This window comes from Branchiostoma lanceolatum, chromosome 2 (assembly GCF_035083965.1).
Source record: "Branchiostoma lanceolatum isolate klBraLanc5 chromosome 2, klBraLanc5.hap2, whole genome shotgun sequence".
NCBI classification, from domain to species: domain Eukaryota; kingdom Metazoa; phylum Chordata; class Leptocardii; order Amphioxiformes; family Branchiostomatidae; genus Branchiostoma; species Branchiostoma lanceolatum.
The window spans coordinates 5,464,534-5,486,129 of NC_089723.1; the positions used below are offsets into that span (position 1 = coordinate 5,464,534).

General features: G+C 37.8%; 1 protein-coding gene across 8 annotated transcripts in view; it reads right to left on the reverse strand.

Annotated features, from left to right (window-relative positions):
* Positions 1 to 21,596, reverse strand: part of LOC136427239 (otoferlin-like) — a 216,536-nt gene that overhangs the window by 115,097 nt on the left and 79,843 nt on the right. The window contains exon 1 of one of the 8 annotated variants that reach the window (XM_066416033.1): positions 17,848 to 18,160. The exons of the other annotated variants lie outside the window; for them this stretch is intronic. Coding sequence (XP_066272130.1) covers positions 17,848 to 17,918 — 71 coding nt within the window. The 5' untranslated portion in view covers positions 17,919 to 18,160. Of the gene's footprint in view, positions 1 to 17,847; positions 18,161 to 21,596 lie in introns of those variants that run through there. 8 annotated transcript variants of the gene reach the window in all.

Here is a 21,596-nt window from a genome sequence, read left to right on the forward strand (position 1 = left end):
GATAAGTTCACGGTACAGAGGTGACCGTGAAAACAGTGAACATTAAGTTACAGTGAAAGAAACAAGAATTACAGCTTGACTTTCAAATACTGTAAATCCATTTAATATTGCGGTTGGCAATTTTAGCGGAAAGGGAGTAGTTCACAGCATTTGATTTTAACGGTGGGAACAAACATCACTGTCTCAAATGTTAGTAATCAAATATTTGCGATGATGAAATTTCAACGATTAATCAGTGACTGTTAAAGTAGCTAAAATTAAGTTAACGTTAACAAATCAAGAATTACAATATGGCATATCTGTATACCATACTCAGAGTCACTACAGTAACAGGTATATATGAACATATGCTACAATGATTGGTAACATCTTCTAACATAATTCCACCAGGGTACATAATTCCGCCATCCTGAAACAATACATTCAAACAGATCTCCAACCCAATGTCCCCAAGTATATAATGCACTCCTGTATGTCTAAACTGTCCATACTTGAGGGGTGCTTCACCAAAGATCTCTAAAACCCACTGTTTTTCAAAGTGGCAACTTTATGTAACCTGGCAGATTAATGTTAATGGAGGTTACATGTGTTTGAATGAAAGAAGTCATTCATGCATAGCTATGACCTTTACCCTCTTTACAGGGACGACAAATAACTACAGATGGGCTTATCGATTGCTATCATTCAGTGGACGACAGGTTTTAATGAAAACTGCTGGTCTTTCAAAAACGCCTCAGGGTAGCCATTCTTTATCCTGTTAGGTGGACAAGATAACCCTTTAAAATGAACTGTTTCTTATACATATATTTGCCCCAACTTCTTATCTTTGAAGTAAACTTTGAATTTATAACAGCAAATCTAAACATTAAATAATGTAAAAATACCCGTTTCTAATTTTAGTATGTCTAAGTTACTACAAGGAAAGATAATGGATGCTACATGTTTCGGAAACGTATGACCATTAAAAAAATCTATCCAGTTGCTTGAGTAACTTTTGAATTGTCTGTCATGTTGTAAAGTTTCACAAACAAAATTGACACAACAAAATTGATATTTTTGAAATACAAGCAGGGCTATTTTCTGGACCTATCCCTCTGTCCCGGAAATTTGCTTTTTCGGACGGAAAAAAATTCACCCTGCCAGTCGGTCCAAATTTCTGAATTACTTGGCATAAAATTGATAAAAATGTATTTTTTGGGGCTTAAAATGACAGATTTACCAAGGAAAATTAACAAGATGGGCCTGAAAACAATGAGCGAGACAGAGAAAAAATCTAAGCCGGAGACAGCCCTGAATGAAGTATGCATAACACTGTAACTTGAGTTTCTCTTGCCCTTGATTAGTGTTGGCACCATACGTTGGACTTGGGGTATTGCTTTTTCAGTGATCTAATGAAAAATGCAAGTCCAGATGGCTTCGCCACAGTGAGTGATCTGGCAGGTTTCGCACCACTTAAGCTGACCCATATCAAAAACACATTTGCTCCAGGCACAACGCCCCCGATATATCTCTGAGCTATTGGTGGTAAAAGCCTTTTTAGACTGGTGTAGACAAACTTAACACCATCGTGGTTTGTGTACGGTAAATGTATTTTACTTTTGCCATGGTTTTGTTTTTCAGAAGGAGGGAAGAGGAAGTTCCAGTGTTCAACTTTCATGGTTGAAACAATTTGGTAGTAGAATTTATGTCATACCTGGGCCGCAAAAGCGTTTGATGTGGGTGTTCCGGATCGGGTGATAACTTTGGTCTACTTTTATCATATGAGATTCATAGAATATTTTGAATGCATTTCAAGTGGGGCATTGTCAAAGATTTGAATACCAGATTCGGGCGTTGGAATCAATGTTGTAAGAATTTTTTGTTCAAGTGCACAAAACTCTGTCAACTTCTGGTGCATTTAGCATTGAAATGTGTGTTTTTTTGGGGTAGGTATTGATAACAAAATATGTGACAATAAAACCACTGCAAGCATTTAGATACATGTACTTATAATATAACATGTAAGTTTGCGTCTTTGCTAACTGTAGGTTTACAACTCTTGGTGCTATTACAAGGATCATAATGGAATTGGGAAACCATGCATGCATAGTGACATTACTTCAGACAAATCAACTGATAGTAGACTGTTTCAATGGTTGAACAGCCATCTCCTATCATGATACTGAATGGCAGTTGAGGAGCAGTCGTGCAACCACTAAAGTCGTTATAATCTTTGTCAAGTTTTATCAATATGTTCTATTTATATATGTGAATTTTTTCCTGCTTGTGGTCAATGAATATGTAATAGCTTCATGGATATCAAGAAAGCAGGAAATCGAAGACAGGAAATGAGATAACCGATTCTGGGACCTTTCTGGAAACTTTGACCTAACTTCCTGTCAGTGTTCTCCAATGTGCCTAGCATGTGGAAATCAACAACTCTACTGTATTTAGATAACAATGCTGAAATATTGCATAACAATGGACACACAAGCAAACAAACAAACAAACAGACATATCAGGAAAAAAACTGTGTCAAAGAGATGATAAATTGATAAAGCTTGCATGGTGCAATGATATATCCCTCAACCCCATCATTACATATACTTCTCTTTCATTCAGTTTACCAAAAAAATTTGCACATGATACATGTAAGTTTGATAAATACAGGATATGGATGCTTAACTTTTATAAGTATGCTATCAGAAAAGGAAATCAAATTCTACCAGATAATCAAAGTCTTATGTAAAGTGCTGACTTGGTAAGCAGTAAGATAAATGTGACCTATAAATCGGTTATAAGAATTATCGTAAATAAGAAGAAGAAATTGAGGAAATGCCTGTACATGGATAGAAACAAATTGCCACCAGTCCTCCTTGAGTTAACGTTATAGTTTTGCAACTGTTTTCAAATCAGCACCGGAGATTGTCAATTTGCACTTCTGATTTATTCAGAAGTAACAGAATTTCACTGATTCAGCGTCAGTACCAGAAACATTATTATGATCAAGGAGGTTCTATACAGAGACCTTTTGATAGAACATCCTTGGTATGATTTGATTCACCATGAAATCAAGTTTCTGCATTTATGAATAGTATAATCCTGGCATCTATCTTAGTTTCTATGTGACCTATTTGATCAGTGAAGCTGAATCCGAAAATGCCTGATATCATCAGTACTGACCTCCTACATGTACAGTGACTTCAGAAAGGAGGCTCTTGTAGCTTCTTTCTTTAAATGAATAAATAATAACTAAACAACATTCAAGGATGTCCCTGTAGCTCAACTGGTAACAGTCTCATAGTTGAGCTCTTGGTTCCAATTAGTTGCTAACTGGGAGATCCGGTTCAATCCTGGGAAGTACATCTCGGTTGGGGCTGCACCTGTCTTTTGGAAGGGATGCCAAACGGGGTCGTGTGTTTGAGGGTTGCTGCAAGCATGTTAAAGGGGAAGGGCTAGCAACCCCTCCCTGTAGAAAATTTACCCTGCTATCCCAGTTTAGTGGACAGAAGTAATTCTATCAAGATTATGCTTCCTAACTTCACTTAGAAGTAATAAACTGACTGCTATTCATTGTACCATTGTTTTGCAGTTCAAAACTTTTCATTTGCAACTTTTGTGTTAACATCCATAACAATCTAAAATCATATCAAGAATGAATCTATGAATTCATGAAATATAAAGACCTATGCCAGTGCTGCATGCTGTATCGTTAGTACCCACTAGGGAGATAGTTTTCACAACGCGTGGGTGTATTACTAATATAGAATGATAGCATAGTTAAGCCAGATGACTTATATGAGAGAGTTTCCAGCATCAAACACCATTAACATTGAACTTTGATGTGCAGATATTGATAAAATTCAAACTCATCATATATTTTCCACCCACGCACATCTGTTAACTTAGTGTGATGAAATATCATAAGATTTAATTTTACCCTAGGTATATTGTATGATATGTTAACAATAGAATGCTGTAGCATTGTTGGTACATACCGTCACTGGAATCATTTTGTGAAAAAGACATAAAACTGCATTGTCTTCTCTGCTATCAAGTTGCATAATGCGAGTTGCACACACTGTGGCAGTAGCTCGTCATATTACGAACAACCTGTCAGCCTTCACTGAACGCTATGCTGCCCCGACAGCTGACTAAGCTATGGGAGAGAGTGAGTGAGTGAGTGAGTGAGTGAGTGAGTGAGTGAGTGAGTGAGTGAGTGTCACACCTAATCTTTGCACAACTAGCTCTTGCTGTACACAGTACTTGGTGGCAATGTGTTACACTTTACAATGATTATAGAGAAAAACATTTTTTGAACACCCCAATTCTGGGTTAATAACTCTGGTACTTGAAGGTATGACTATTTCTTACTCTTTCTGAGCTGCTTTTGGATATTAAGTAGTCAGTACGTCCAGCACTTAATATAGAATCATTGGCCAATTTGTACATCATGCATAGTCTGGACATTTTTCTTCTGTCTTTGGATAGCATCTGCTGTAGATTTGTTTTCATTTTGGTGATATAAGTGAAAACCTTTTTGCAGACAACAATATCATCCTCACAAATCATTTCAGGAATATCTGCAATCTAATGGACTGGAGGATAATGGACAAATGTAAATCATTTAAGATAACAGTTAGGCAAGCAAGTGGTTAGACTTTTTAAAATCTATTCTTTTATCTGAGTAGATTATGTCACCAAAATGAAAACAGATCTACAGCGGATACCACTCATCAAAGACAGAAGAAAAAGTCCAGACTATGCATGATGTATCAAATGACTAATAAACTGGTGGATGTACCAACTACTACTGTAAATGCATTTAAGTTCGTGTGGTTTTTTAAAGTTTTGCAGCGGTTTAAAGTTTGCGTTGAAGAGTTCACCGTGAAAAACATGAACATAAAACCACTGCAAACATTTCTGCATTTACAGTATCTAATGCATGCCAGATCAGAAAGAACAAGAGATAGTTGTGCCAAGATAACAGCTACTCAGGCAACTGGATCGATTTTTAGTTGCTTGAGTAACTGTTACCTATCATATCTTATCACCTGGATGTCTAACCATCGTTGACGTATAACATAAATCCTTTTATCTTAGGTATGCAGCTGAGGCTGAAGGGCATTATTTGTTTATCTACATATCTTGAACTATTGTTATTCAGATCCATGCATTCATTAAGTTTCTGCACATGACAGCATTCTTTCAAAACTCATACAATTCATCATCTAATGTTACAGTATGTAATCATTGAAACATAGTAGAGAGATATCTGGATGACTGAGGAGCAACTACCAACTTTGTTATGTCAAATTAGCTACTTTGAATTATGATAAAAAAACTAAAAAATAAAAACAGCTACCAACTGAAGGTTTCTAATAGAATGGATGCCAAACTATGGGGAACGTTCAAGAAAAACTTACATATTATATGATAATCAAGGTTAAAATTGGCTTGATGGTGCCAAACTGTCTATGGAAAGTAAAAATAAGGTTTCGAGACCCGGAATGGCCCAAGATTGCAAAGAATGGCAAAGGATGCTGCGACAAAAGACCCTTGATGCAGGCAACTCAGATAAAGACTAAGGACAACATACCAAATACAACACTTTTTTACAAATAGAATATAACACAAGGTATTCCGTATCACCCAAGGTACCAGCCCGACCGCGGGGAGGATCGCCCTCCAGGACAGTTTTGCATCCGACCCGCAGGAGGGCTTGGACCGAGGGTGATGTGGAATACACCGTGTTGTATTTCATTTGTCATACCCACCCGAAAAAACACACATTTCAATGCGAAAGTTGAGAAAAGTTGGTGTCCTCGAACAGAAATTGTACCAGTCACACATTCCAACGACTGAATCCAGTATTCGAACTTTTGACAGTGGCACACTCGAAATGCATTTCAAATGTTCGATGGAGACGTGTGATAACCCAAAGTTATCACCCGGTCCGGAACACCCGTTTTCACAGCCCAGGTATGGGTATCAAAGCAGACGGCAAATTGGGTTATATGCCAATAATTATGTCTGTCACATGTTACAATGTATGGGATTATCAGGATTGACAGGATTAACCTTTGCACTCTTCCTTTTTTACAAGAAACAAACTAGTCAAAAAGTAAAGAGGACTGTTTCTCTCCATATGATACCGATCTTCTGTTCCAAACCCATTGACAGCTAGCACCACCAGTCACCACGGACCATGCGACCATTTTAAACACTTCATTTGAATTTGATCGACCAGAACAAGTGAATGGATCGTGCGTCAGAAAAGTTTCCCCCAGAAAATCGATGATCAATGAATGGAGTCAAGTTCTGTATTGAATTTCCCTCAGCATAATATGGATTTTCCATCCTAGAAGTCTCACAGGAAAAAAATATTGAGTTACGGGAGGTAGGTCAATAGTGTTCAGTTTGGAGGTTCAATTCTTCTTCATTTTACCTCGTGGGCCTCTAGTCCTATCAGAATTTGAGCACTTTTGCGGGATCGATAAAGGTAAGGCATCCAGGTGATAAGATATGCAAGGAAACAGTTAGTAGAGTTACTCAAGCAACTGGATAAAAGAAAGACAGTGGATGCTGTCTGAAACGTCTGACTAAATTTTTCAACCTTCTACAGGTTAAGTATAACATAAAAGCATTGATCTAACATTCATGTAATGTACTTGTGGTTATTCGAACTCCTTCTCTATATTCACATACTGTAGAAGGTTTGACATCCTGGTGATAAGATATGCAAGGAAACAGTTACTCAAGCAACTGGATAAAAGAAAGACAGTGGATGCTGTCTGAAACATCTGACTAAATTTTTCAACCTTCTACAGGTTAAGTATAACATAAAAGCATTGATCTAACATTCATGTAATGTACTTGTGGTTATTCGAACTCCTTCTCTATATTCACATACTGTAGAAGGTTTGACATCCTGGTGATAAGATATGCAAGGAAACAGTTACTCAAGCAACTGAATAAAAGAAAGATAGTGGATGCTGTCTGAAACGTCTGACAGTTTCAGAATTTAATCCAGTTGCTTGAGTAACTGTTTCCTCGCGTAGGATTTTATCACATACACACCATTTCCACTAGAAGCCTTTTTCTTGGCCGATCATTGTCAAGGCAGATAAATTTTGCAATGTCAGTGATGAAATTCGAAACAGACTTATTGTTTTTCACACTATGTTAACAGTTTAGAGCTTTGAACAGTAACTGTTGACATAAGAATGAGTAGTAAACATTGTACTTCTTTGTTTAGTCGATTGATACATTTGTGCTTGTACGATGCATGTCCGTTTTACATTGCTAAAATGTATTTCTTGGATCATTTCAGCCGAAAAAGGAAAAAACAAGAGAATACAATACCTACATACTGACCCTATTTTTTTTACGACCGTAATCAAAAACACAACTGTTTTTCCTAGCACCTAGCACTTACAGGCATCTCTCAGAATAATCAATATAGATTAGACCACAGATTGGTAAGCCACCATATCATGCATACAGACGGCAGCCTCATGCCATAACAGGTGGTGCCCAGTTAGTGTGCGCCATACTGCAGTGCATCAAATCTGCTAATCTATATTCTGGTTGAAAAGGACAATGGCAGCCTATTATGGAAAAATCAATAAAGCCTCCTATATTACAGAAAGCTGCACTGTGATGAAAATATGAAGAGGAATGCACGGAAATGCTGATATACAGGAAAATGAGTTTTGCCATAAATAAATGTTTGAAATCAACCAGTCCAAAAATGATTTTCAAGGTGTACGCTATTTGTCTATAACTATAAGTCTATCATGAGATTTGCTTCCAATGCAGTATTAAAGCAAAATTTGGATATATCAGAAAGTAATTTTTGCCAAGTCTAAAATGATTTTCAAGTTGTAAGCTATAGTTAGATCATGAGATTTGCATTCCTAATTTACAACAAGCTGTATACTGTGATGAAAATATGAACAGGAATGCATAGAAATGCTGATATATTGGAACGTAATTCTTGCCATAAATGGTTGATTTGCACAAGATAAATCATTGAAACCAACTACAAAACCAACTATTCCAAATATCATTATACGAAAGTTGTAAGCTATTGCTTTATACGATGAGATTTATAATTAAATGCTGACTCTTAATTCCTGCAATCACCATGGTCTTCAAAGTCAGAGCTCTGAACTGCACAACGAGCAACTCTACTCTTGAGACTCCCCATGCAATTACAACTTTTCCTCACTGGTTGATCCGACCAAAACCATGTCTAAGCTGGCCATTCTTTACAGCCATTCCTGTGGGACTAGGGGAAATTCACCTACTGTAACTACATTTAAGATTGTGCGGATTTAATTTCGCAGCGGGTAGAAAATCGTGAGATTTTGTAGTGGGCTTAAGTTCATGGTTGAAACAAAGGTATAGTTCAGTAGACAACAGAACTTTTAGAGAACTTTTAAGTTTGCAGTGAAGCCATCACCATGAAAATTGCAAACATTAAACCACTGCAAACATTTCAAAATTTACAGTATTTCTTTTGAGTAGACTTCAAAGAACGATACAAGATTTGGGTCAGTATTGGAGCTTGAAGAGCTTTTAACAAAATGCCCATTTATAAATTTCTCATATTTTTAGGTAGACTTATCCTTTAAAATTCTATAAGAAGCAAGTATCAAAGGAAAGGAAGAAAGTTGCTGGAAAGATCTCAAAAGTTTAATTGAAGACTACATGCAATAAGAGAATGGAACTGGTCCATTTGATTTGTAAGATACTGTTCCTTGTGCATGGCTAACATAGCAGACACTTCGCAATTAGGAGCCATCCGTTCCAATCAATATGTAATGCAATACCGCAGGCAACAAAGCAAAGACAAATGACTTCCCATCACTTAAGAGGATTGAAGTATTTAAAACACGTCTTTTTATTAAGCGATTGCATCAGCCTGGGCATGGTATCTTTCCACAAGTTTCCGTTCCAACGTAGTTTGCAATTTTATGTTTTAATGAGCTGCTCTTCATCTAGCTATAGCTATGTATAGCATCATCAGGGGTGCCTATTACAGTATATTCATATAAATCTTACGGAATTCATAAAGTTTTTCAGAATTTCATGGAATTCACACAATCCACCACTTTAAAAATATTTTTTACGGAATTCCTGACGACTTTTACAAATAGTAAGGATCATATGTATTCAGAAAACTAGTATCAATTCCATAACATCCATATGTTTTCTAGTAGTGGCTAGTATGCATTCCCTAAACTTTATATCTTTCTTAGTAGTGGATTGTTTGAATTCCGTAAAATTCGTATGTACTCGGTAAAACTTGTATGATTTCCATAAAATTTGTATGCATATGTAGACACCCCTAATTATGTTTATATAACCACAGTTAATATGACCCTATTGGCGACCAGTCCTTCTATCATCTAGACTTCTGAACCTTGACTGGTGACAGCCCTGAGTTACATGGAGCCAGCCTGTCTGGCATGAGGAAGTGAACCATTCTTTATCTTCCACAAATGTGAATACAGTTGTCCCTCACAACAGGCCTGGGTTAAGCCAGTGTCATGCCATTAACGACCTTCTGAGGAATCTGTTAATCACAACAAGGCCGCCGAATTTGACAATTGAGGGTATTCTTTGCTTGAAAGTCTACAGACATACAGAATATGAGACAGTTTTCCATTCATTTTATCAATACATTACAGCTTTAATTTCAGCACTGAGGACAAGCACTGCACTGAGATGCTGGACAAAATGCTGATACAGACATTCTAGCGCCATGAGATTGGCTGTTGCCTTGTTGTTAAGTTCCTACCTTTACATTGGATGGGGCTTGGTAACCTGCAAACATTGACTCATATCTACGAATTTCATGGTGATTGAGAAAGCACTGTCTGTATTTCAACCAAAAATGTCATTTTGAGCTTGCAGACTCATGCAGCAAGTTAGTTTACTGCTACAGTATGTGACACTGGCCTTATCAGCAGTTCTCCAGCCATACTTGAACTGAAGAAAATCTTTGGGTAGAAAATAATGGTGCCCATAAGAGCTTGGTCCCCCCATTCAAAAGAAGTCATGGGAAAGTCTATTTAAACAGTAACCTTTCTTGGATTTCTTTTGTTAAGAATTCAAGGAAAAGTTGCTGTTTTGAACAGCTAGCTGATGTGATAGACATGCATGTCATTGCTTCATTTCCGTTTACAGCTGTATTTCCCCCTTTCTCCTCAATCTTGAAATCACCAGGCTTGAATCGTACATGGAAATAACAAAGCCTCAAAGAAGTCCTAAGAGAAGAACAACAAATATAATGATAATCAAATATAGTGATAATCAACATCAAGTCACGTGACAGGAGAACTCCAAGACGAGACCTCACAGTAACACTGGGTTGACGAAGAGACAGAGTTCTCTCGAAAGCTCCCCGTAGCAATCTTTGTACATTGTGTGTAATGATTAAATGTTTGTCAAAAATAAAACAACAAATATGATGCTTTTTGTAATCTGCCAGGACTGGCAATTTTGTATTCACATCATGCAGTTTCACAGCCTTAAAGAGAAGGTTAGATCCCTCTTGCCAAAGTTTTCTAGCTCAGCAACCTCCCACTCCACCCACATGTTACATCAACAGCTACCTTGGCAGGTGCTTAAGACCTTCGATGGCACAGTGCGGATTTAAAGGTTATGTACAGGGCAGCTTTGAAATGTTTTCACAAGGAGGGGAGCCTTTCATCTCTGTAGATGTAGGAGCAGCAAGCATGTATCAAACCACCTGATTACTTTATGCAGATTTGAAATGTTTTCACAGAGAAGGGGAGCCTTTCACGTCTACAAATGTAGGAGCAGCAAGCATGTATCAAATCACCTGATTCCTTTATGCAGATTTGAAATGTTTTCACAGGAAGGGGAGCCTTTCATGTCTGCTAGGAGTGGCTGGGAGGTATACGATTCTTATCTACTACACAAGGTCCTCAGTTGTTGCAGCTGTAAAATGTAAAGGGAGCCTTTCATGTCTACTAGGAGTATAAGTAGCTGGCAGTATCAATTCAATCACCTGATTCTTTCATGCTCTTTGAACATGTCTACTACTCAAGGTCCTCAGGTAGTGCAGATTTGAAAAGTTTTCACAGAGAGGGGAGCCTTTCATCTCTACAGTTGTAGGAGTAGCAGGCAGTATCACTTCAATCACCTGATTCTTTCATGCTCTTTGATCATGTCTCCTACACAAGGTCTTCAGTTGGTGAAGGTTTGAAATGTTTTTACAGGGAGCGGTGCATTTCATGTCTACTAGGAGTAGGAGTAGCAGGGAGTTGAAAGTCAATCACATGATTCCTACATGGCCTCTTAACATGTCTATTTTTTTTTTTTTCAACCTTTATTTAACCTTGACAGTATGCACAACATACACTCTTCGGCCGAGGCCGTTTTTCAAGAGTTCAAGGGAGGAGGTCAGGGGTCCTTTCAACGTACCATCGGAAAATGGAACATTAATTGTAATACAAAGATAACGTTACAAACAAGTATTTCATAATCACATTCAGCAAATAAATATAAGTCGACGATATAACATCATTTCCCTACTCGTCATAGTCAGTTCGTAGTTACTCGACGCAACATATTCTTAAATGTTGCAACTGAAGGCGCCGTTCTAAAATTTGGTGTCAGACTATTCCATAGAGTACTACCTGAGTAGGAGATAGACCTTCTATATACTTCTCTACGGACCATTGGTACATACAGTAGGTTAGACTCGCTTTGTCGTGTTGTTCTAGTTGCCCTATCTCTACAGTACGTGAACATGTGTCTCATGTAGGCTGGTACCAGGTTATTAAGAGCCTTATATGTCAGCAAAGCCTTCTGGTGCCTGTGTATAGATCTGATGTCCTTCCAGCCCAGTCGTGTCAGTACTTCAGACGATGGTGTTCTGTACGGAGCTCTCAGTAGCAGCTTCCCGGCTCTGTTCTGCATTCGTTGAAGTTTTTGTAAGTCTTGCTCAGGTGCCGTATCCCAGACAGTACTTGCATATGTTATGTATGGTAGACATATAGTGTTGTATAAAGTACGAAGTGCTGACGTAGGTACAAATTGACTAACATGCTTCATAATACTTATCGATCGTCTTAATTTACCAAGTACATCTTTGACATGACCTTTCCAGTTCAGATGGTTGTCAATGTAAATACCTAAGTACTTATACATGTTGCAGAAAGCTATGAGTTGCCCATTAATAGTCACCCTAGGGTTGTTGCAGTTTCTTAGCCTTTTGTCCGTACCCAGTAGCATGCACTTGCATTTCCCTTCATTCATGGAAAGAGAATTCACGGCGAACCATTGAGACAACCTTTCGAGATCGGTTTGAAGGGCGGTCTCAATGTTCCCAACATCCTTGCTGCTGAAGTGAATGACCGTATCGTCGGCATACATTGAAATTTCACAACTTTGGATACAGTTTGGCATGTCATTTACATAAATAATGAATAACAGTGGCCCTAATATTGAACCTTGGGGTACGCCATACTTCACTGTATGAAAGTCAGACATGGCTCCATTAACTGCGGTGCAATGCTTTCTACCGGAGAGGTAGGAAGTGAACCAGTCAAGGGGTCCATCCTGAACCCCGTACTTGAACAGTTTTTGCAGAAGGGTAGCATGGTCAAGCGTATCAAACGCCTTTGATAGATCGATAAATACAGCACCTGTAAGCTCTCCAGCGTTCATGGCTGTATGGTACCAAACATGAAGCAGACATGTATCCCATATGGGATACAATCTGCAAATAAGACAATAAAACAAGGAAGGAGATTCTTAGCCATGTGTGTCGAGTATGTTTAGGCTGTAAATGGCTGCAGTAACTTTTATGTAAATTGTATGCTGTTTTTGTACTATGGGAAGACTAGCTAATTACTGTATGATAGCTAATCAATGAAAAAAGTATCCAAAGTACTACAAAAGGTCCTTAATAGTTGGTCTAGATGCTGCAATGAAACGTGATCAATACAGGAATGACAATTTAAAAGAATAGAGGAATATAGTACATTCTATACAAATGGGGGCATGTGAAATTGGTGTCTTTTTGTCTTTTACCGCCTGGTTACATTTGTCGTTGGCCGACATACGATATTGATGTCCAAGAACTTTCAAGCAGGCCGTCACAGAACCTTCCGTAGACAAGGATCTAAGACAACCTTTTTCATGACAAGACAGTTGAATTCATACTACACATACACGACTAGCAGAAGAATGCCTTCAGTGCGTGATCGTACAACAATTGTACGACAAATGTGACCGGCACCTAACTCTTATGCTGAGGCCCAGAACTGTAATCTTTCTTGGCAAATGTCCCAGACCAGACCATAACCATGAAATTATAGAAAAGTGAAAGTCGATGTGACCCTCTCCCATTTTACAACAGCCGCATCGCAGCAAATAAACCAGCCATCTGGTCCGATCCGCAATCAATACTTCTGTTTTAATTGAACTTGATAAAATTATTGGCTTTCCTGATTGGGGCTCAAGTGGGGAACTTAGTTTTATGAACTTACGGCAAGTTTCCCATCTAGAATATACACACAAGAAGAAGAATAAGAACTCGATTGCGCGACAATTGTAATTGATACAATGTATGGAAACTTTCGCACAATTGTTGCTAATAAAGTATAAAGAACTAATCTAATCTATGACCAACAGTAGAAATAATCTATCGAATAATTTACATGCTAATGCTCTAGAACAGTACGTTGATAACAGTATGCTGTGTCAGCAATGTATAGTATTGTGCTTGAGGTTCAACATCTTCATCTTACAATTAAGACAGGAGGCCCAGATTCAAAGGCTTCTTATATTCATTGGACACCATGCATTTACCATAATCTCTAAAGATGCACATGCAATATGCTCAAATGTTCAATATCAAGACATGAACAAATAGAGAACAGTTCAATTAACAGCAGATAGAAAGAGGCTGTTCACAAGCACCCCCTTCTCTTTTTTCTTTTAACAAACTATCAAAACAACATATATTAAGAGCGTTGATGAAGGTTAGACATTCAGGTCATAAGATATGCCAAAAATAGTTACTCAAGCAACTGGATAAAATTTTGAAACAATGAGACATTTCAGACAGCATCCGCTATCTTTTGTCTACAAACAACATTAGCTCCTTCCTTGACGAAAGATAGCGGATGCTGTCTGAAACGTCTGTTTCAAAATTCTATCCAGTTGCTTGAGTAACTATTTTTGGCGTATATATTAAAAGCATTTCACTGTTCACATCTTCTTTCCCTCATTGCATCTCCTCATCACACATTCTGCACTTGTCTGTGCAGACACGCTTTACATTCAAAAACTCATCCTCCAGACACCTCTACCTCCTTGAGACTCCCTCTGGTTCCCCCTTAGTATCCAAATTAAGAAACCCCAAGGCAAGAACCTGAGGATCTGCAATATTCCACTCACACTTTGATCTATCTACCTCGTGACATTTATATTCATTTCTGCATACCAAAATCGATAAAAAGTGCCCTTAGAAGACTCATTGTCCAAATACATCCCCACTAGGGAGGCTGCAAAATATTGGTAACATCTGCAATATACAAATTTGGAATAATATCACTGGTGTTCAAGGACACTTGTCCTTAGGAGACTTAAGCGCAGGTCTATATATCTGCCTCACAGCAGTGACATTGTCTGACTTTCTGTCACTACACGGTGATAGAAATGTCTTGGCACCAAAGTACCTTTCTTACCCACAGCAAACACTCTTTCACTATAGATTTATGAAGGCTAGACATCCAAGTAACCAAAATTTAAAAGACATCTCAATCTCTACAACTGGATAAGATCCCTGGACGTGATGCCCCATAGTGGGTTTTGTCCAGTATTCTTAAGACTACCGGTAAGACTAAGATGCAGAGATCACTTTCGGTCGTTTTGAGTGACATCCATCACTCTTCTTCAGCTTTGCTAGAATTATGGGGAAGGATGGAGAAGAGTGATGGATATCACTAGAAACATCTGGAAATAATTTCCAAATCTTATCCAGTTATAGAGGTTGATTAGTCTTTCAATACACTTTTACCATTTTTGTCCAATAGCAGTCAATTTGGAGAGTTGCCAAAAATAGTTACTCAAGCAACTGGATACAATTTTGAGACGTTTCAGACAGCATCCGCTATCTATCGTCAGTGACTAAAGAAAGATCTGGTAGAACTAGGTTTTATACCAAAACTCTTGAGAGTCATCTTTAGTTTATGTTACAGAAAGTTTGGGTTCAGTACAATAATCCCAAAGGTATTACTTCTGATTCAGTAGTCACCCACATACCATTAACTAAAGGGCAGGGGTGCCTAACTCATTACATACCGCCCCAGGAGATCAAGTTTGAAATCTAAACTGATTGTAGCAATTTGTGACTTGCTTGGGATGCTGATTTTTATCGAATATGTAATCAAAATCAGCAGAGGGACCTGCTGGCATGAAAGCACATAAACAGACTGGGATAATTTTACATTGTTGCGTGGGAAAGCCAACAACAAATTGTTTTCTTCGCATACAATGCAATCAAAATATGAAAGACATGTGCATTGTGACAGGAACTTTTCAGTACATTCACTACCATGGTATCGTGAAAAGGATTACAAATTATGACAATGAATAAGTTGGCCGTTTTCCAAATTTATTTTCTCACTACTTTGCTATTTCAAAGCACTTCTCTAAAGCATTCTTTTGGGGGAGCTACATTTGTATAGGCATCTCAGTAGGTTTACACAGTAGCAAGTGCTATAACAACACACTCAGCATGGAGACACACTGTCAAAACAGGGGTGAAAGAAACTGCTAGATCCCAACTTTGAGATCAACAGTGAGAGAAGGTATCTACTGCCGGTACTAGCACATTCACATCAAAAGATGTGGTAGAGACTGACACTCAACAATAGCGTTCAGTCATTAAGAAGATGTCAGGACCAACCATGATCAAACCCATTGTCTAAACACAACGTAAGGAGGCTGACGAGACATCTTAGTAGGTTCATTGTCAAGGTCAGCTATAGTCCCTGTAGACTGGCAGACAAGGTAACAGTCTCCCTTTAATCCACTTTTGAACAAAAGTTGCAAGCCTTCTGATTGAATCAGTGTAGTCAATATCTGACAAATCAAGCAACCTTTGATACTACTCATGTGGGATAGATAATGAAACAATAATCACATTTATTGGCTAGTCCAAATGCTATTTCGATAGATTTATTCTTTTTCATCTTGTCTTACTTAATATACAAGGTCAATGCTGTCCTCAAAATGTAGGGGGAAAAGATGATAAGGTCTAGAGGGCAGACAATAAAAGAACCAGATTTACACTTTTTTTACCAATATGAGACTCTGAATCAAACTATGGTTCACATACTCTGTTCTTTATCTTGTCTTTCTCTTGAAACTGAGGCAAAATCCGGCAAGTACCAAACTATTCTGACTGACAAACTGACCTTAGTTCAAATATCTAGCCACATTTGAGTACAAAATCCATCCTATTTAAGTCAAATTTTTCAAATTCACATCTCAACTTTTGCTGAATAGTTCAATGCTGGATGTTGACCTGGCATATTCTTTTGCATAATTTTTCCAAGAGAAATATTTGACTTCTTTAAGAGTATTATGCAGTGTACACCTTTCTCTAACTAGACTCCCCTTGATATGAGATAGTTTTCCATTCAGTTTACCAATACTGTTTACAGCTTCAATTTCAGCACCGAGGACAGACACTGCAGTGAAATGCAGGACAAAATGCTGATACAGACATTCTAGCATCATGACATAGGCTGTTGCCTTGTTGTTAATGTCCCTACAGATGGTGATCAAATATTACTAAGTACTCTCTACAGATGGAGCCATATGGAGTTTTCTAGGGAAAATTCTTGTGTTGGGGAATTGGGCACCTTTGCACTTTCAGTATTCAAAGACCTAGCCCAAATTTAAGAAATCGTTTTTCCTATTAGAATCAATGTGCAAATGGAATGCAACCATTCTCTGCAGCCATATTGATACATGTTCTTCTTGTTAAGGGTATGGCTTAATATAGAATATGCCCGTAACCATAAGGCACAGGGGAGGTGCTACCGCCTGGATAGAAATACCAAAGATAACGACTTCTTTCTAAATCATGCAACTTCATCTGCAAGCCAAAATGAAGATACCACTTTTTTTTCTTATCATAGAATTCCTCTATGCATTCTTGATAGGATAATCTAATAATCATAGATACATATCAATGTGAAGACAGAGCTTGAGGCTGCTTTGCAAAATGAAAGGGAGATATCAGATATGCAAGTGCCTTGAGGCATGGAAACACCATTGATATGCATGAGATTTATAGGCACATATTAAGCAAAATGATATCAACGGATTCAGACTTCAAAAACAGAAGCATTTGTATCTATCAGATTTTTATGCGTTATAACTGTCCTGAAACATTTTCAAATTCTATAGAAAGCCATGGCAGCTTTCTGTTTTGCAAAAAATCCAAGGGAGAATAAAGCACTACAGAGATATAACTTTAGACCAAAAGACAAAGAAAAAACACTGATGGAAGGCACTTAAAATCAGTACCACAACTCAGCCTTTTGCTTTCCTCATAAAGTAAATGTTTTTTTTTTCTTACTGCAACTGAATAACGTACCATTTTCTACATTATTACTAATTGATATGGAACTCCAAAGCAATATTGACATCAAGCAAAAAATACCTGACCAAATGTTCACAATACCTAGAATACTCCCATGCTTTTCTTTATTAATACAATCCGACATGATACGGGTCCCTATTGTGAACACATCTAGCTCAACAAGCTGAAGGAATTAGCTATAGACTAAGGCATGCCTGTCCTACCTCCGTCTCTCTCTTTCATGGGGAGGGTGGGGGTCCCCTGGCAAAGGTGTGTGCTCCCGATGCTTCGACATGGTGCCTGCTTCTCACTGTAGCCAGCCAAGTTCAAGAACAGAAACGCAGTGCCGTCACGTATTCCAAGAGTCCAACAACAGTCTATACAGGGTTGAGGGATAGATACGGGGTACTGGTAGGACCAAGAGTTTCTGTACAGGGTGGCTAACCGCACGGGTTCCTGAGAGAGCCACACGTTATGATGCTGCCACCTCAGCAACAATGCGACGCGCCTGCTTCCACCACCACAGGCACTGCCTAACTAATAAACTCAAGTGGTCCACCACTTTATGAAAGGCTGCTGAATGGGGAGGTGGTGCCAAGAGACCTCCTCCGCAATCCCCTTATTAATTCTGACTCCGGCATAATTCACGTAAGGATTGATCGGTCGCTACGCCATTGACGCACGGCCAGTGTGTGGGGACAGAGGACCGATACTGGCTCTGAGTGGCAGCGTACAAAGCAGGGGCCATTATGGGAATGAGTTGGGGCAAGTTCACTTGACCTGTTGTGTTAACAAACAGCAAAACCCTCTTCCAGGGGCCCTTACTGTCTGTGCTCTAACTCCCCCTGGAGGGAGCCTTTGTCTGCAACAGTGCAGAAATCAAGAGCTTAATTCCTTGGAATTTAGAGGTAATGAAAATGTATGCAGCAAATTATGTCTAATCTCTTTACAACAAAGCATGCATATTTATGAAATAAATTCTAAACATGAGTAGGCTGGCATTTTTGCAGCACTTATGATTACAGTAATCCATAAAAATCACTCCAAAAAAATTGTAATGGTAATTGGTTAAATATTTTGGTATCAATCACAGTAGTATTATGGAGATTTCTATACAAGTACACAAAATAACCAATTTGTAAGACTGAAGAGGGAATGCACTAAAATTACAGCAATCAATAAAAATCACAAACAATTTTAATGGTAATCGGTTAACTATTTCCTTATTAATTATGAATCTAATACAGGCGTAATACATCTTTTATGTATAGACAAAGAACCAATTTGTATAATTGAAAAGGAAATGCAACTTGAGTCACGACTTAATATCGGGGCATATATGCACACCTTTCAATTCTCACAAAAGTCATTAGTTGAAACTTTCTCTTTGAAAATTGATATCGACAAGTACTATGCTGACCACAACTATAGGTTGAAGTGACGGAACTATATCTCAGTAGTCCGCCCACACGATTATAGTTTTGCGGTTGGGGTTATTAGATACTTATTGACAAAACTTCAATATTACTTTAAGCTAACTTGGAACTCTGCGGAATTGTAATGACAGGATATGGCACTTCAAATTCCATCTTTCCAAAGCTAGATCTAATCATTGAAACTTTTCTATGTAAAACAAGTTAGTAACTGTATTTTCCACATCATTTAATGTATGATTGACTTAGTTCTGCTCTAGCAAAGAAATGTTATGTTGTACATGGTCATGAAATGCATAATCAAGGGGGGTTTCATTTTTGCTACAGATTTTCCATTTTTCAACTGCGGGACAAATACAGGATTTAATGCATATATATTTTCATACTACACTTTGAATTTAACCTGCTTTACTTTGTTTAATGTCATCACTGTTGACAAATAATTCACAACTTCAGTCATCTCACAAGCAAACAAATTAAAGGCAACCCAAGTAATTTTAGGGCCTGAAAATCGTATTTTCAAAGTCAATTTATATAGTCATTTCTATACATGACTAGTTCAAACAACACTATCATAATGTATAGCAATGTCCATGATGCAAAAATATGACTTTGTTGTAATGTGAGAACCCACTGAAAATTGTCCCCGGGGATTTTGTAGGCTTGAGAAACTAAGGGGATCATCGTATGGCATGTTTTTGCACAGTTATAAAATGCTCAAAGTATGAAGTTATTACACAAATGTGCTAAACAGTGTTATCAAGTGTCACTTCGTGTTTTGTTACCTTTTAAGTCACTGATTGAAGAATATTAGTAGTAACTTCACTACAATAAAGATTTCAGCATTTTTTTCTTTCCATTTTTTGGTCCCTAATATTGCTTTGGTTGCCTTTAAGCATAAGCCAAGCTTGAACACAAATTAGATCAGCACGTCCACATAGTCCCTATATATCGACAGGGGAGGAAGGCATCTATCCAGAAAAGCCACAAGCAGATTATAATCAATACAATTGGCTAATCAATAATTCAAGGCATTGCCCCTGAGTATGCAGGATAGATGGAGGGGGAGGAGGCAACAAAGGCATATCAAAATGGACAAAACTGCGTCATGGGTGATACCAACCTTTCTACCAAAGTGGGGGGCATAGGTCTACATCAGCAACTGAAAGATCACCAAGCGAGAAATTCTCCCATCACGAAAAATTCAGATTTCAGTTAAAAGATCATAAAAATCTAAATTAACGTTATCATGTCATAATCAAGAAAAGAAAATTGAATAACTGTGGGGACTTGCATATACAATGTATACCTCTCTTTGATAACATTTTTGGCATATTTGCTGGATTACATATTGTCATGAATATTCAAATATCATATAAATTCTCGCAATGTGCAATACATATCCAGAACGATATGTATCTTTTTAAACTGTTCTTCAGATTTTATAAATTTTTTGCAGCTAAATTCCCCTGAATGGCCAGTTTCCTATCTTTATTTCTCATTATCTTCATCATATTGAGCCTTTTATCTCCTAACTACATTGGAAACTACAGAATACTAATCCTCCTAAGCTCTACTACATTTTTTCTTTATCTTATGAAATAGTCGTAGCACTACAAAGAACTCTCTCTTGAAAGATATCAAGGAGCCATTAGATCTTTTTTTCTGAGAAAATCTGTAAAGAAATAAGAAGGCTTTTTGTTATGGTGCATTCAATCAGACTATTAGTGCCTTCTAATCTACTAAAGTGCACAATAAAAGGATTATTCATTTAAAGGGGGGTGAAAACAAACCCTGACGTCAAAGAGGAGATTGTTTTATCGATGAAAGATTTCTACAATGTGCGTAAAAACACATCAATCAAAAAGGAGAAAATGATAAAATTCTGTTTTAGAAAAGCACTGAAATAAACGAGATGTATACATTTGTTGCAGTGTACTTACAGAAAGTAACAATGGCATTATATATAATGCTTTCCTTGTACAGAAACATAAGATAAAGATAATTTAAAAGCAGTCATCCTCAGTTGAGGTGAAGCATCATGCTTTTTCAAGTAGCTAGTGGTAGTGTAATGCGGATTCGCTACGGCTTGCATTTTTAGCGAAGCACACCGGGTTACCCCTACTCTTCTCCATAAGTGTGTTTGGTTCTTTTCGCACAGAGGTTTGATGCTTGAGACTTACACATGAAGCTCCCTCATACACGGGGAAACCTACTGTGAAAATCTTAAAACTTGATTCAAAGTAATAAGTTTTGTTGATGGGCAATCAGACCAACTAAGTGAATAGACTGAAAAGTAATGTTAACATTTATTTTAGTTACATCTATGTTTTGATACACATAAAATACATATGCTATTTTCTTTTCTTGATTTATATATGACATTACTTGAACTGTTAACTGAAATTTGAATTTTTCATGATAGGAGATGTAGCAACCACCAGCATCTAAATCTCTATACTCAAGCCCACTTCATTCTCCTGTTCTTCTTATTATTATCACAGAACAGATGCGGGCAATTTCCTGTCTACTTCAGCCTG